Raw genomic sequence first — 17,201 nt, forward strand, 5'->3', positions numbered from 1 at the left:
AAATGCATTATTTTGTATTTTGGTCAGGACTAAAGGAATCAAGAGAACTACAAGTGTGTTACAACCCAGAAACAAATTATCTGTGAAGTCAGATGCTAGTAAGTGTACCGCAGCCAAAGTGTGTCAGCTAAATGTCAGCAGAAAAAAATGTAAAATACAGTATATGGTACCCTTTTTGCACCTTCATAAAGTTGAGTAGCCGCCGAAATCCCCATGGAACCGAATAGAGCCATTCCGAACCAGGATCAGGCCAACGTGGATCAACCAGCTCTGCTACATCCCGATCTGAGAAGTAGGTGGTTCCACGGTTGGAAGGGTAGCTCTTTTGGGTGATGTAGCGTGTTGTGAAGTGCCCCACGCCTAGGAAGTCACTGGTGCCTTTGATGTAACTCTTCTCTTGAGAAGAAAAAGTGGGAAGACGAGACGTTCCCAAGCCCTGCAGTGCACTTTTCCTACCTGGCATGTAAAAAATAATCATTAATGTTCTCAATTATTTACCTCACATATTCAACTGATTTAGCACTATTACCAATGAAATCCTTCATCACTTGAGGATAATCTCCATGGAAGATGGGTGTAGCAAACCAGCCAATGTAAAACTGGACATATCTCTCAGCAGCCTCAATGTCCTTCTGGTTAGTGATGTCCACTGGTTCTCCCCAATCCCCAGACAGTGAAATACCCACCATACCTTGTGGGGACAAAAGAACAGGCAGAATGTAAAGAAATAAGGGGTCATTTTTATCTAGAATAGTCAAGTTCGTAGACAAACTTGATGATGTCTTGAGAAAGCCTCGTGTGAAAGTTTGAAGCAGTTTTAAAGTTTAAATAATTGAAGTAGTTTTGAAGAAGTTTGAAACCGTTAGCATAGATAGATAGCTACATATGTGTTAGCATGTTTCTAGTGCGGATTGGCATGTTTCTCGCTAGGCGGTTGAAAGTTGTTTCTGGATGGTTGCTAGGGCGTTGCTAGGGTTTTCTGAGTGCTTGCTAAGGTGTTGCTAGGGTGTTTTGACTGATTGTTAAGGTGCTGCTAGGCGGTTGCTAAGGTGTTCTGAGTAGTTGCTAGGCGGTTTCTAGGGTGTTCTAGGTGGTTGCTAAGGTGTTGCTAGGCGGTTGCAAGTTATTGTTACGCAGTTGCTAGGGAGTTCTGAGAAGTTGCTAAGGCGTGGCTAGGGAGTTTTAATGCAGTTGCTTGGTGGTTCTGAGTGGTTGCTAAGGCAATACTAGGTGATTGATAGGTAGCTGCTTGGGTGTTCTGAGTGGTTGCAAAGGTGTTGCTAGGTGGTTGCTAGGGTGTTGCTATTCAGTTGCTAGGTTGTTCTGAATGGCTGCTAAGGCATTGTTAGGTGGTTGCTAAGGTGATGCTAGTAAGTTACTCGGGTGTTCTGAGTGGTTGCTAAGGTGTTCTGAGTGGTTGCTAGGTGGTTGCTAAGGTGTTGCTAGGTGGTTTGCTATGGTGTTGCTGGGTGGTTGCTAAGGTGTTCAAGGTCATTGTCTAGTATAGATTAGTATATTGTTAGTATGTCCAATCTAAAGTCAATGGCAGTTTTTTTTTACAGTGGAAGTCTATGAGACAGTTGCTAGGGTGCCGTAAGTGGTTGCTAGGGAGTGGCTTTAAGTTAAAAGGTGATCAGTGATTAGCAGATTGGTTGTCTGAGTTAAATGAGCCCAACCTTAAGTTTGTATGACAGTCTGGCGCAAAGTTATGAGGTCACTAAGGTTGGTCCAATGTTAAGTTAATGGAACTTTTCTGAATTTTCCGGGTCAGTTTTGGGAAAACCGTAAGTCGGATCAGTTGGAAAAGATATAGCAACTTAATTCAGTATAGTTTGAAGGTTTAGAGTTAGTTTGGTGGTTGTAGTATGAACATTCTAGGAGGAGGTGTGTTCTTAAAATAGTCAAAGAAGAAGATGGAAGAAGAATAATACTGTAGGTTTATGTAGTATAACAGTATGTTGGCTTTCTCAAGCTACCATAATTAAAGTACTGATATTAGTAAGCTCATACCTTTTTGTTTGCTTCGCCACTGAGAATCGTAAGTGTGCCAAACCTTAGCATGTGCCTGAAATTAACCAGCACAGACTGTGTTGTATTTAACTCCATTCTGAAACACCGAGATACACAATTTAAGTCAAGAGAGTGATGTGTTACCTTAATGATGTGGTGAGCTGCTCTGTAGGCCCCGGTTCCCCTGAGCTTCAGTCCTGGAGCATGTTCTCCAGTTTCATATCCTTCCACTGCCACTGACTGACATACAATGAGCACATTAATGAGCATATCCTTTATACATTTCTCAGATGTGCTGTTATTAACTAGAGATGACTGGATTGAGCATACCCATGGGTTATTAAAGGTTATCCAGTGTTTCACACGGTCCCCATAGCGTTCAAAGCAAAGGTTGGCAAAGTCGTTGAAGTAATTAATCATGCTGATGTTTTGCCATCCACCATATTTCTCCTGCAGAACCTGTCCGAATGTACAGATGGTAAATGATCAAACTTTTCAGAAAAAGTTGCAGACTAATCCATTATTACTGCAATCAATGGGTAGATGAAAATCACTGAATGTGTTTTCTTCCTTTTATTTGTCAGTTCTTGAGAGATGCTGCTGAAAGGTATTGTTAGGACTGTCAAATAAATGTAAAATTAATTGATTGGACTCATTTGATGAACAGACTTTACTTTTATTGCAGTTTTATTATTGTGAGGGAAAGATTAACAGTCCATTCATTGTCTTAAAGCAATAGTTCACCCAAAATTGCTTTATGCTGTAACAATCCTGTATGAAATAATGAGTTTAACGCAAACAAGTGAAGTTCATTTATAAACTACTTTCAAGAGGATCACATGCTTATGATTGACCACGGCTGGTCCCGCATTAGCATGATTTAACAATCAGACCATTCCGTAGTCATTATAAATAACCAGAGTTTCATACCTCTGTTATCTTCGTCTTGAAGGGCACCCCTACTCCTCCCCCTTTACCTAGATAGGGCAGCAAGGCGGCCCAGTGGTTAGCACTGTTGCCTCACAGCAAACAGGCCAGTCGACATTTCTGTGTGGAGTTTACATGTTCTCCTTGTACTCATGTGGGTTTTCCCCAGGTTCCCCAGTTTCCTCCCACAGTCCAAAGACATGCGACATAAGTGAATTGACTAAACCAAAATTGGCACCATATGAGCTCTTATCCAGCAGTATATCTCTATAGCAATCCCTAATTTATCATTAGCCATAAACAGCAGGGGATTCTTGAGATCTACCTGGGCTCAAACTCCCCTCTCGAGGATGAGCTCAGAGCTCTCTACCGGGACAGCATGCCAAACACGCTTTATAATCAATAATCAGCTAAGTGTGATCTCTTGAAAGATCTTTTAAGAACGCTGGTAAATAGGTAGTTTCGTATCTATTGATGCAGTGGAGGTCAATGGGACCCGAAGTTTGTTGGTTTTAAGAATTCTCATGAGAAAACGTAACTATTCATTAGCTATGAATAATATGAGTAGTGGCAGAGAAATTCATTGAAAAGTAATCAAAAATCGACATTCAGAACCTATAATCGATCAAATTTTTCCAGGTCAATTTTTCCAGTTACTCTGGGGGTCAAAATCAGAGTGACCCCACTCTGTTAAGGCTACTTTATACATCGAATGCACGGGTATGGTCTTGGTAACTTTGGTGAGCACATTACATTTGAGCATAGTTTTTGTACAAAACATATCAGTCAATGAGGCAATTTTTTTTCATAAATATATAAAATAATCCTTCATTAATCATAATCGAGGTAAAATGTACAATTAATCGAGATTTAGATTTTATGTCAAATCGCCAAGCCCTTATTGATTCTTAAGCAAAATTCAGAATAAGTTATATATGCTGTATATACTATATACTGTAACTATTTTATATATTGTCAGTTTAGTGGCTAATTTATACGAGTTCAGTTATATAAAAATGTACCATTTTAAAAAGGAAGCATGGCGCCTAACTCCACCCCTAAACCCAATCGTCATTGGGGGATAAGCAAATCGTACTAAATTGTATGAATGAGATTGTACAAATTCAGACGAATTAGCCACTAAATCAAAAAGTTACGAAATGCTGTGAGATTGTGTTAGCATTCTTCAAAACATCTTTTATGCTCCGCTTTAATGCTGTTATGAGAGCAAATAATTGAGACAATTTAAAAACATTTTGTGTACTTTCACTTTAAAGAGCTTTTACATAACTACTCATTTATTAAATTATACCTTGGCAAAATACCAGAAACTGCTCCAACTATTGACAAATAATTAATTCAAATACTTTTGGTGAGTAGCAGAAAAGCCAGAACTCGAAAAAATGGTTTCAGATTGATCCTCCAACAGGGGCTTAATGGATAGGAATTGTAAAAGAAATACACTGTATGGAGAGACTGACTTTTAACCTAAAACTTGATTGAAAAAAATATGTAGTTGTAAACAATTTGTGATAATGTGCTTCAAATGTATTGTGACTTGATTTTGTGACCCATATGACAACTGCTTTGTTCCTTGATATTTTCGTTACTTCCTCTTCTGTTTTTTTCAAAATAAAAGTGCTTTTACATAAGCCTGAATGTCCCCCCCCCCCAAAAAAAAACAAACAACTTAAACTTCTACACTGTTTAGATAAATAAAAAATGGCAAGCCATTTTATCACTATTCCATTAAGTATAGGACTAATTCATTAGCTATGAATAATATGAGTAGTGGCTGGGAAATTCATTGAAAAGTAATCAAAAATCGACATTCAGAACCTATAATCGATCAAATTTTTTCTAGGTCAATTTTTCCAGTTACTCGGGGGGTCAAAAACAGAGAGATCCCACTCTGTTAAGGCTACTTTATACATCGAATGCACGGGTATGGTCTGGCGCAGCCTTCGTGCGGTTGCAAACTTTGGTGAGCACATTACATTTGAGCATAGTTTTTGTACAAAACATATCAGTCAATGAGGGCAATTTTTTTCATAAATATATAAAATAATCCTTCATTAATCATAATCGAGGTAAAATGATCAATTAATCGAGATTTACATTTTGTCAAATCGCCAAGCCCTTATTGATTCTTAAGCAAATACAGAATAAGTTATATATACTGTATATACTATATACTGTCATAAGCTATTCTAGACTTCACACTCCCTCTAGAGCAATGCTAAATTACTGCACATTTGAACAACTTTTATCCATTTATTGCTTTTCAATGTTGCGTCAAATGAGCGATCAGAAAACAAGTTTAACAGTACATGCCGCATTTCTGTTTAAATGTAAAATTTAATATTTTGTTTAATATGTATTTATTACAAAGAGCTTAATTAAATAAGACAATACGTTAAAATATGAATATTGGAATACACGCCTGTGGCAGGTCCCAATGGTACAGAGTCACAATGGGAGTGATTTTATTTTCAAGCAGCTCATCAATGAGAACATCATAGTACCTCACTCCTTTCTCATTCACATGGTCAGCTGCAAACACACAGGAGCAGAAACATAATGTTAGTGAAAAATACATTTACAGCAGAAGTCCTCTATGAAGCCTGCAGTACAGATACTTACACCTGATTCCAGTTGGCATGATCCTTGGCCAGGAGATGGAGAACCGATAGTGATTCAAATTCATCTCTTTCATCAGTGAAATATCATCCTATATGAAATAAAGCAAAATGTTTTTACTTTTCAAACCTGGCTCAATTCATAGTCAATGGCATGCCAAGAAAAAATCTTGTAAACGTTAAATACTGGGCATTGGCAAAACTGATAAATATGGCACACTAGGGAAAACTTCAAGAGTGTTAAAGTCATTTAATGATTAAATGAATTCAGCAAGGTTTCTGTGAGACTTACTTTAACTGGAAAAAGAAAACCCCCACATATGGAAGAATAAAGATCCTGTGTTTTGACAATTAGTGCATATCTTGATCAACTAAATGCTGGCTTTTAAAAAAGTATAGGTAGTTTAAGCTAAAGATGAGACAGCAACACTTTACAATAAGGCTCCAATAGGTGATGTAAGTTAATGTATTGATATGAGCTAAAAATGAACAATACTTATACAACATTTATTAAAGGGTTCGTTCACACAAAAGTGATTTAATTCTTTATTAAATACTGACACTTGTGTTGTTCCAAAGCACTAAAACCTTTGTTTATGTTTGAAACTCAAATAAATATATTTTAAGATTTTTTAGATGAAATCCGAGAGCTCTCATTCATTGTCCATACTGCTCTGGTCTAAAAACATTCAAATTTCAGAAAAGTAACCAGAAAAAATTGTCAGTTATACCAGCCCGTGACTCTCAAAATTACAATGCCAGTGACTCCCTACTCCCAATATGCTCTGATGTGGTTATAAATATATAAACCCTGCATACAACGGCACACACATACCAATAGGCCCAAGTCAATTCATCATTTAATATTGAAAGTCGGAGGGGGAGGTGTAGGCGATCGTCAACTTGTACCGCCCACTAACGTAACGCACATGCTACTGTTACAGTTGGGTTTAGGGTAGGGGGAGGTGTAGGCGATTGTCAACTACGTAGTGGACCTGGTCAACTATGTCATCAAGCTGCGGCCTGCAGCGAGGGCTGTCTCAATAAGTTAACGCCCATGCTACTGTGACAATTGGATTTAGGATAGGGGAGGTGTAGGCAATCTCCACTCGTAGCGGACCTTGTATCGGCCACTAAGGTAGCACCCATGCTACTGTGAAGATTGGATTTACGGTAAGGGGACATGTAGGTGATCGTCAACTTGTACTGCCCACTAAGGTTACATCCATGCTACTGTGTGACGGGTTTAGGGTTGGGGGAGGTGTAGGCAATCGTCAACTTATACCGCCCACTAAGGTAACGCCCACGCTACTGTGACGGTTGGGTTTAGGGTTGGGTTGAGGTGTAGGCAATCGTCAACTACGTTATCTAGCTGCGGGTTGCAGCGAGGGCTGTCTCAGTAAGGTAACGCCCATGCTACTGTGACGGATGGGTTTAGGATAGGGGGAGGTGTAGGCGATCGTCAACTTGTGCCGCCCACTAAGGTAACGCCCATGGTACTGTGAAGGTTGGGTTTAGGGTAGGGGGAGGTGTAGGCAATCATCAACTATGTAGCGGACCTTGTACTGGCCACTAAGGTAGGACCCATGCTACTGTGACGGTTGAGTTTAGGGGGGGAGGTGTAGGTGATCGTCAACTACGTAGTGGACCTGGTCATCTATGTCATCAAGCTGCAGGCTGCAGCGACGACTGTCTTACTAATGTAATGCCCATGCTAATGTGACGGTTGGGTTTAGGGTAGGGGGAGGTGTAGGCGATCGTCAACTTGTACCGCCGACTAAGGTAATGCACATGCTACTGTGAAGGTTGGGTTTAGAGTAGGGGGAGGTGTAGGCGATCGTCAAATATGTAGCTGAACTTGTACTGACCACTAAGGTAGCGCCCATGCTACTGTGACGGTTGGGTTTAGGGGGGAGGAGTAGGTGAATGTCACCTACGTTGTGGACCTTGTACCGTCCACTAAGGTAGCGCCCATGCTATTGTGACGGTTGGGTTTAAGGTAGTGGGAGGTGTAGCGATCGTCAACTACCTTGTGGACCTGGTCAACTATGTCATCAAGCTGCGGGCTGCAGCGAGGACTGTCTCAAAAATTAGTCCAGACCTTTAGCCATGAGCTTTGCAAGCCCAAGCAACAACAATTATGGTCACCTTGATTTTATAGTATCCATCACAAGAAGAGTCTCCAGTATCATTCAAGAACGTTTTTCCCTTCTTATGAGTGAACACATCCCAGATGCTCAGTCCTTTCCCATCTTTGTCCCAGGCTCCTTCTGTTTGATAGGCTGAACCGCCGGCGCCCCACGAAAATCCTGACAAATGAAGTGAAAACGGTAGAGAAAACATTCTTTTACTTAAGTCTCGCTTGTCAGTTAGCCACTAATATATACTTATGTTCTTGTAGTTTTGTCTATTTCCCAAAGGAAGGTAACTTATCCATGATGGGCTCATACCATTTGGAAAAGTGCCATAATAGAAGGAGTCGTGGTTGTTCGCTGACCAGTCGAAGTCCTCAGCCGCAGACAGACACAACACCAGCACAAGCACATGACACACTGGTCCGACACGCTGTGGCAGCATCATATTCCAGCTCAGTGACTCTCATCTGCACCACGCTCTTCTGATCTGAGAGGTAGTAGTTACCCATTCACTAGACATGATTCACTTTAGCATTGTTATTTGCTTCATCCTTAATGACTCTTTTTACATCAAGATGTTCACACGTATGCAATTATCCACCATTTTCTTAAGCCCCATTGTGCTTTTGCTTTGCATGAATTACGGGAGTAACTTCTGTTAAACTGTAAACAACCGATGAAGTGTTTTAAAAACTGGATTCAGGGTCATTATTCAACTCTATCAAATTTTAAAAGGCGAATTATAGTGGATAAATTACTTTAAGCAGATCCCAAAAAACTCTTAGACAAGTCTTTTTGCGATATGTTTCATATTACTGTACTGTAGGGAATATAAAGAGGAAATAATTGGAACAAAACACTAAACCCAGAGCTTGTGTCAGATTTGCTTGTTATACTAATGTTGTTAAAATGGGATAACAAGCGTATATTATTTTGTTGTAGATTAAATCCAGGACTGGGCAATATGACAAAAATCTCATATGATGATATAAGTAATCTCATATCGTGATAGTACCTTTTATAGTACCATTTTTGTAAATTCAACCAATTAATAGTTTATATATGGACCACATGTAAAGAACAATTTCTGTTTTATATCTTAAAATACACTCAGAAATGAACTTATTCATATGTGATCATATTTCTCACATTATTTATTAGAACTTCAGGGCAAATGTAGAAATATAAAATACATATTAATAAAATATAAGACACTTTTTATGAACTAATGATTACAGGTACAACATAAAAATAAATCACTAAATAAAATGTAAACATTGTACTTTCAAGATTGCAACTTGAACATTCTCACGATATTGTTATTCATGTTTTTGTCTGCATCCCGTAATGGAATGTAATATTGGACTGGTATAAATTAAATAAAAAGTATAACTAAACTATTTTTTTTGTGACACTACAAAACAAACGATAGAGCTTAATATGAAAATGCTGACTTTTTTTTTTGCCCATACAATATATATCTTAATATTGCACAGCCCTAGTTCAAACCACTCAGTTCTCATTCAGTTTTCACTGTATGTGGATTATTTGTAGCATAACATTATTATTTGATTAAAGTTTTTTTTTTATGTAAGTGCAACACATAATTCCAAACGTAATAGTCAAGTGTGGAAAAAGGTGGATACTGTTGATTTGAACATACCTCACTGATTTTGCATTGATCCCTGATGGAAATCCCTTTAAAATCGCTGAAAACTATCCGATATCCAAGTTTGAGCTTTGAATGTTGCCAAACAAAGTCTGTTAGTCAGCCTGGGTAGCAAAACACTGTGACCCCAATGTAGACCCAAAAGCCTTTCTATTGAGGGTCAATGGACTGTGATTACATTTCGCAAAGGTGGACAGATCTCTTACAAACCAGGGTTTCACTCTGTAAGCAAAGTTAATGTTGGGGAGGCTGATACTCTTGTGTTTACTTTAACAATGACAGCCCATGTCAGAAAAAAAAAACTGACCACAAATGTTATACAACAGGTGTCTAGGACCTTATTCTGAATGAATAATATTGATATGGATTTTTGTAAAGTAATCAGTTGTTATATTAAAGCTACATTAGTTGGTAATACTACACAAAAAAATTGTTAAAAGGAATCTTCCAATATACACTCACTGGCCTCTTTATTAGGTACACCTTACCAGTACCGGGGTAAACCCATTTTGTCTTCAGAATTGCCTTAATCCTTCGTGGCATAGATTCAACAAGGTACTGAAAATATTCCTCAAAGATTTTGGTCAGCAGTTTCTGAAATACTCAGTCCAGTCCATCTGGCACTAACAACCATGCCACGTTCAAAGTCACTTAAATCACCTTTCTTCCCCATTCTGATGCTCGGTTTAAACTGCAGCAGATCGTCTTAACTATGTTTACAGACAGTTTAGACTTTCTCCAGAAGAAAAATATTATCAGACATACTGTGAAAATTTCCTTGCTCTGTTAAACATAATTTAGGAAATATTTTAAAAAGAAAAAAAATTCTAAAGGGGGCTAATAATTGACTTTTATTTTTTTATTTTTGCTTATTAAAATTGTGTAAACCATAATATACTTTGAATGTATTATATATTTGAATCCATTTTATATCAGGGTTTCTGTAGGTCCCACCGAGTTAAATTTAAGCCTTTTAAAGACCATTATGAATGAAATTTTAGACTCATAAAGGAATAAAGGCTAATGAGTTTTTCAAATGGCCCAGATGTAAAAGATTTTTATTTGACCCATCAAAAAATATATTTTATTATTTAATACATTTAATAATACAATAGTACTTTAATAACGAACAATTAAAATATTTTAGATTCTATTTCTTAGCTAAATATTTTAAATATTGTGTAAAAACAAGCAAGCTCTACTTTTATCCATACACTTTTTTCCCAACATAAACTTTCTTTAAAATAAAAAATGAACAAACGTTTAAAAACTGTAATAAACTAAATCTATGCACAATAATCTGTCCAGGTCGGTGTCCTCAGTGGTAAATACTTGGAGAACTTTTAACCAAATTGCAATTGTAAGGAAAACAATTAAACCATTATGATAAATAGTTAAAAATTACTAAAGTTTAAAAGATTAAAGTTTTAATGAGATGATTGTTGGTGATTGTATGGGTTTTGGCCAGATTGTATAGCAACACAAGAACAAAGGAAAATTAAGACCTGTTTAAAAAAGATTTAAGACCCACAACACAGTAATTCAGTAAATTTAAGACTTTTTAAGGCCTAAAATTTGGATTCTGATAAGACATTTTAAGACCCTGCAGAAACTCTTTCTCTCTCTCTCTCTCTCTCTCTCTCTCTCTCTCTCTCTCTATATATATATATATATATATTAATGTAAATAATTGTAATAAATTCCAAAAATAGAAATAACCTTTAAATATATATATATATATTTGTAATACCTTTTTACTATTATCTTTGATAATTTAATCTTATTTAATCTTTGATAAAATAAAAACAAACAAATTCATACTATGTAATGCAGTATAAATGCTAAGTATAAATACAATCAATACAATTTTTTTTTTTTATCCAGCTAAAGAATGTTTGGAGTACATCATGGCACAATGCTTTTCCAATGTTGCTTTTCTATATATTGTTATAAGTGCAATACACTGGTAACAGCTGTCTGGAAATACTAAATGCTGGTGGTGTTTTACTGCATTGCAGCTTGATACTGTGATTGGGAGGGGGCAGAAGTCTGTTGTCACAGAAACCGTGTTCTATAATACCACTAATACCTGCCAAAATAGGAAATGCAGCTGTCTGATCATCATACTCAGGTTTATTAGCATGTACCTGGAGGATAATGTAAAAATCATTCACACATCATACATTTACACCAAGGCAACAACAAAACCATCTGCATCAGGAACTCCGCAAAAGAAACAGTACTGTGTTGTCAAACGCTATTCAGCTGAGCACCTTCAAAACCTGCAGAAAAGATGCTTTTCTCTAAGAAAACGTAGGAACTCCTTGTCTATATTACCAATGCAGCACGTGAAGTACAAAAAAAATAATACTGGCTCAGCTAGAACGATTATCATGCTCATGCATACACAATCTATTCTACACACTCTCTCCAAATAGAAAAAATACCTCTGCGAGTTCACAACATGTACATACAGAACAGCTTCAGAATCAGAATGCATTCAATATGAAAGCAATACAGCACAATATTAAATAAAGCCCACATGATCCAGCATCGCTTGGTAAACACTACAAAACAGATTTGGTGCAATTTCGGGTTTTTTAAAAATACATAAAGTGCAGGCTTGGCCAACAGCACAGTAATAGGAGAAGTTGTATTTGTGCTACACATACTTGTGGAGGATTTTATAAATGTGTGAACCAACAGTTTGTCTAATCAACATCAATCTAAGACAGTACTAGTCTCTTTCAGCATGCCAAATGTGCAGATTACACAGCTAAATCACAGGAGTACATGAAAACACAGTTTTTTCCTCCCCGGCTCTGTCAGTAGTCATCATCGTCTTCCTCCTCATCTTCTAGCACCATGTTGAGATCTTCATCTGCATCATCGTCATCATCTTCCTCTTCCTCCTCCTCTTCATCTTCTTCCATGTCATAGTCTGTTTGAGCACTTAATACTAGTTTGGTTTGGTTGATCTCGGTCTCGTCATCTAGATTGACTTCCTCCTGGAATGAACAAATACAAATGTGATATGTAACGGACATCATATTCAAGTAATAAATAATAATGATAATAATAATTTTTTATAATAAGATATTTTTGTTTTAATGGTTCACCAACACTGCATTTGTTTTAGAAATGCAGTATTTACAGCATCTTTACTTCAGTCTTCAGTGTCACATTATGATACTTCAGTAATTATGCAGATTATATTGTGCAGATTTGGTGCTTAAAGACTTATTATTATCAATATTGAATACATTATTCATTAATACTTTATGAACATTGAGGACACATTAATGAATACAAAACTCAAAAAAACATTATAATTAAATAAACATTGGAAAAATAATAATTTAGATGTTTTTACCATCAGTTTAAATCAGTTTAATGCATCCTTAATTACTAAAAATATAATTTTCTCTCGTTAAAAGAATCTTACTGAACTCTAAATTTGGAATTGCAGTGTAAAATATCTGAAATCTTCATCATCATATCATATACACTCACCGGCCGCTTTATTAGATACACCTATCCAACTCCTCGTTAACGCAAATTTCTAATCAGCCAATCACATGGCAGCAACTCAATGCTATTAGGCATGTAGACATGATCAAGACGATCTCATGCAGTTCAAACAGAGTATCAGAATGGAGAAGAAAGGTGATTTAAGTGACTTTGAACGTGGCATGGTTGTTGGTGCCAGACGGGCTGGTCTGAGTATTTCAGAAACTGCTGATCTACTGGGATTTTCACGCACAACCATCTCTAGGGTTTACATAGAATGGCAGAGGTCAGAGGAGAATGGCCAGAGTGGTTCCAGCTGAAAGAAAGGCAAGAGTAACTCAAATAACCACTCGATACAACCGAGGTTTGCAGAAGAGCATCTCTGAACACACATGTCGAAACTTGAGGTGGATGGGCTACAGCAGCAGAAGATCACAGCGGGTGCCACTTCTGTCGAACAGGAAACGGAGGCTACAATTCACACAGGCTCGCCAAAACTAGACAATAGAAGATTGAAAAAACGTTGCCTGGTCTGACGAGTCTTGATTTCAGCTGCAACATTCGGATGGTAGGGTCAGAATTAGGCATCAACAACATAAAAGCATGGATCCATTCTGCTTTATATAAACAATTGAGCATCGTGTCAATGCCACAGCCTACCTGAGTATTGTTGCTGACCATGTCCATCCCTTTATGACCACAGTGTAGCCATCTTCTGATGGCTAAGTCTAGCCGGATAACGTGCCATGTCATAATGTGCAAATCATCTCAGACTGGTTTCTTGAACATGACAGTAAGTTCACTGTACTCAAATGGCCTCCACAGTCCCCAGATCTTGATCCAATAGAGCACCTTTGGGATGAGGTGGAATGGAATATCCGCATTGTGGATGTGCAGACGACAAATCTGCAGCAACTGCGTGATGCTATCATGTCAATATGGAGCAAAATCTCTGAGGAATATTTCCAGTACCTTGTTGAATCTATGCCATGAAGGATTAAAGCAGTTCTGAAGGCAAGAGGGTCCAACCCAGTACTAGTAAAGTATAAAAATGATTCTTTGATATTCTGCTAAGAGTTTTATGAAAGAAAGTACATTGAAATTTAAAAAAAATGATATGAGGAGAAAATTTGAATTTTTTTTTTACATTTATTCTTATAATTTTAATATAAATAATTTAAAATTGATATGTTATTTATGTTAAACTAATATATATAGATATTGTAATTATATTTGCATGTATCCTACTTAAAAGTAAATACTGTTTGTTTAGAATATTGGTTCAGTTTTTAAGTTTAAATATTTGGTATTGTAAGGATAAAATATATAACTCCTATCACACTTTTTCCACTAACAATGTTATGTGTATGTACATGTCAAGGTGTGCATTTGCTTCATTTCATTATTTAGAGGATTAATATATATATATATATATATATATATATATATATATATATATATATATATATATATATATATATATATATATATATATATATATATATATATATATATATATATATATATATATATAGTTAAAAAAGTTATTTTTGTGGATTTACCTCAGGGGCAGGAGCTTCACTTGGATCTTCTTCAGTCTGAGCATTGATCATTGACTTCAGTGTCCCTTCCTCAAACTGACAACATAAACCAAAACAATCAACTTCTAAGACATCACAAAGAAGACATATTTAAATATGACTGTTCTCACCTTTAGTCTGTTAAGCTGATCTTGCAGCATGACTTTTATCTTCAGAAGAGTCTCCTCTTCCTTCTTTAGCTCCTGCAGTCGACTCAACATAGTGGACGAGTGTTTCTACAGCATTGCTGCAAATCACAAGAAAATCACCCCAGAGTTCACAAACAAATATTCAGTGGTCGATAAGAACTACAGACGGCGTTGAAATACATCGTAAGATGAAATCATAGCTGGAAAGTGTGCTCGTTTTTGCTGTTTACTTCATGAGAGTACATGATGTTCTTCATCTCCAGTGGTTTACAGCCTGCTTTTCTTTTGAAATTACACCGTCTTTCCATTAGTTGTCGAGCAAAAAGTATTATCTAGACGGTTGGCAGAGAATTAGATTACGTATATAAACAGTTATTTTATTGATATTTTCTAAAGTGCCCGAGCCCATAATAATTGCTGTGTACAGACAGCTCATTTAGCAAGCATGCTAGCGGAAATAAATAGTTATAAGCGATTTACTTTGCGTAACCTCACTCGTTTCTTTTTTTAGTCTCGTAGACCAAACGACGTAACTTACTTCATTGGTTCAACACACTCAGCGGAACGTGCATGATTCCGATTAAAGTGTTTATTTGTTTTTTTCTTAACTCCACAGTTGTAGCATTCTGAAGAACCAAGTCACGCGCACTCCAGCACGCATGCGCACAAAGCACGTGAAAGACCCGCAGCTCCGAACCGCATGAAAAATGCTTCTCAGATGTAGTTGAGTCCTTTCCCTACTGATTAACAAAATCTTCGCATTTCCTCAGGTCAACATAGCATTGTCTGTTTCCCCCAAACATTCGTATAATTTATATAATTTACTTGTCTGCACTATTCATTATTTAAATATTTATTTATGTGGGAATTTGTGGATTTTTATATATACACATTTATCTATTTGCTTATTTATTTATTTGTCTTATTTTTTTATGCATGAATTTATGGATTTTCTTATTCATTAATGTATATATTGGGTATTTATTTATTTATTTATTGTTTTTGCAGTCCTCCATAAATGTTATTGTTAAAAAAACATTGCTTTATATTAACTAATAAAGCATTTTTTTTATATTGTATAATGAACTAATTACAGTAAACAAAAACAATCTCATTTATAGTATAACTCCATATAGTATAACAATGGAGTTACACTAGTTTTTGCCTTGATTTGCTCACCAATGTCTTATTTCATTTCAGTTTGCTTTTTTTTGGAAAAAGGTGGAGGATGAGTAAATGATTTTCATTTTTGGGTGAACTCCTTTATTATTATTATTATTATTATTATTATTATTATTATTATTATTATTATTATTATTATTATTATTAATAATAATAATAATAATAATAATAATAATAATAATGCATGAACAACATATACAAAACAATGTCAGGGGTGTACATAAAAAATATGAAAAACATAATAGTTATATAAAAGTACATAGACTCAATAGGTAAAAGAAAAGAAAATAATAAATAAATATAGTACAAATAATGCTAGGCTTTGCTAACTCACTTAAATGACGTGTCAAACAAAAACAGTTTTTACAGCTTTTTGTTTGTGTCTCCTTAATGATATTAATATAAATATCTAGTTCTTTAAGTACCACTGAAAAAAAATAGTTTTCTGACTGCTACATTTACAACGATGAATATGAAAACATAATTTAAAGATTGAAAACATAAGCTTCATTTTCCAACTTCTTCTAGTTAAAAAAAGACATATTCATGAAGTAAAAGAAAATTTGACAGCACTTTATCATTTATAAATTTAGATACCTTCCACTATAAACTTTTTGTATACTGACAATGACAGAAAATATGAGGTACTGTTTCTGGGTATAATAAACAGAATGAGCAATTGACATCCATGCCTTCAATAAATCTGGTTAAAAATGCTTAACAGGTTAACATTTGTGTAGCATCTTAAATTAGATTTCCTTGATTTTATTTAGATATTTATTAGGTAATACCCATACTTTCCTCCAATCAATATTTTGAATAAAATAACATGGTTTACTAACCAGTTGTTTTTGGAATATTAGATGTATGTTCTTATTATTATTCTTTTTGCTAAATGAAAAACAAATTTTGCCACAAAGTATCAGCAGGGTGAAGAAAACGTGCATTCTTAGACTATTAAAGACCTCTACATAAAGAACCAATAGAAGAGATATGAGGCATATTGCTTTGGGGTTGCAGGAAAATTAAAGTATAAAAGAAATTCATCAAATGTCAATAAGTATACTTCATAATTTAACAATTGCCCTACCAAAAATGTACATGACTATGTGCTTGTATAGAATATTGCAATTATTCCATATTGCTAGGGGGTTGGGTGAATGACAGGATTCTGACACTCTGAACGGAGCGCATCAGCGCCGTCATGTGGTCAAATTGAAAACACGCGTCACCATAAAGATGGACTTTTTGAAGACATATCAGATTAATATTAAATAGAGCGATGTTTTCTAGTTTAAACAGAGCATACGTTTTCCGTTTACATATGACCACCAATCACCTGCAGCGCTGTCCTCACCTGCACATGGAGATGTTTGAACTGGCAGGTGTCAACTTTACTG

General features: G+C 36.0%; 2 protein-coding genes across 4 annotated transcripts in view; both read right to left on the bottom strand.

The window, feature by feature from the left end:
• The window catches only part of lctlb (lactase-like b), a 15,039-nt gene extending 6,883 nt beyond the window's left edge, over positions 1-8,156 (bottom strand). The window contains exons 1-9 of one of the 3 annotated variants that reach the window (XM_056478222.1): positions 8,027-8,156; positions 7,725-7,885; positions 5,583-5,668; positions 5,381-5,462; positions 2,341-2,469; positions 2,155-2,250; positions 2,011-2,065; positions 530-691; positions 182-456 (exon numbers count right to left, since the gene is read on the bottom strand). In XM_056478222.1, the coding sequence (XP_056334197.1) occupies positions 182-456; positions 530-691; positions 2,011-2,065; positions 2,155-2,250; positions 2,341-2,469; positions 5,381-5,462; positions 5,583-5,668; positions 7,725-7,885; positions 8,027-8,156 (1,176 nt within the window). Of the gene's footprint in view, positions 1-181; positions 457-529; positions 692-2,010; positions 2,066-2,154; positions 2,251-2,340; positions 2,470-5,380; positions 5,463-5,582; positions 5,669-7,724; positions 7,886-8,026 lie in introns of those variants that run through there. The other 2 variants (XM_056478223.1, XM_056478226.1) reach the window with 2 other exon arrangements.
• A 3,337-nt stretch (positions 8,157-11,493) lies between these two features.
• Positions 11,494-15,279, bottom strand: snapc5 (small nuclear RNA activating complex, polypeptide 5). The gene is made up of 4 exons (XM_056479014.1): positions 15,158-15,279; positions 14,602-14,717; positions 14,453-14,527; positions 11,494-12,388 (listed from the first exon to the last, which is right to left on the bottom strand). Exons 2-4 carry the CDS (start codon positions 14,689-14,691, stop codon positions 12,206-12,208), a joined length of 348 nt encoding a protein of 115 aa, XP_056334989.1. The 5' UTR covers positions 14,692-14,717; positions 15,158-15,279; the 3' UTR covers positions 11,494-12,205.
• Between the last annotated feature and the right edge of the window lie 1,922 nt (positions 15,280-17,201).

Source organism: Danio aesculapii, chromosome 18 (genome assembly GCF_903798145.1).
Source record: "Danio aesculapii chromosome 18, fDanAes4.1, whole genome shotgun sequence".
Classification (NCBI taxonomy): Eukaryota; Metazoa; Chordata; class Actinopteri; order Cypriniformes; family Danionidae; genus Danio; species Danio aesculapii.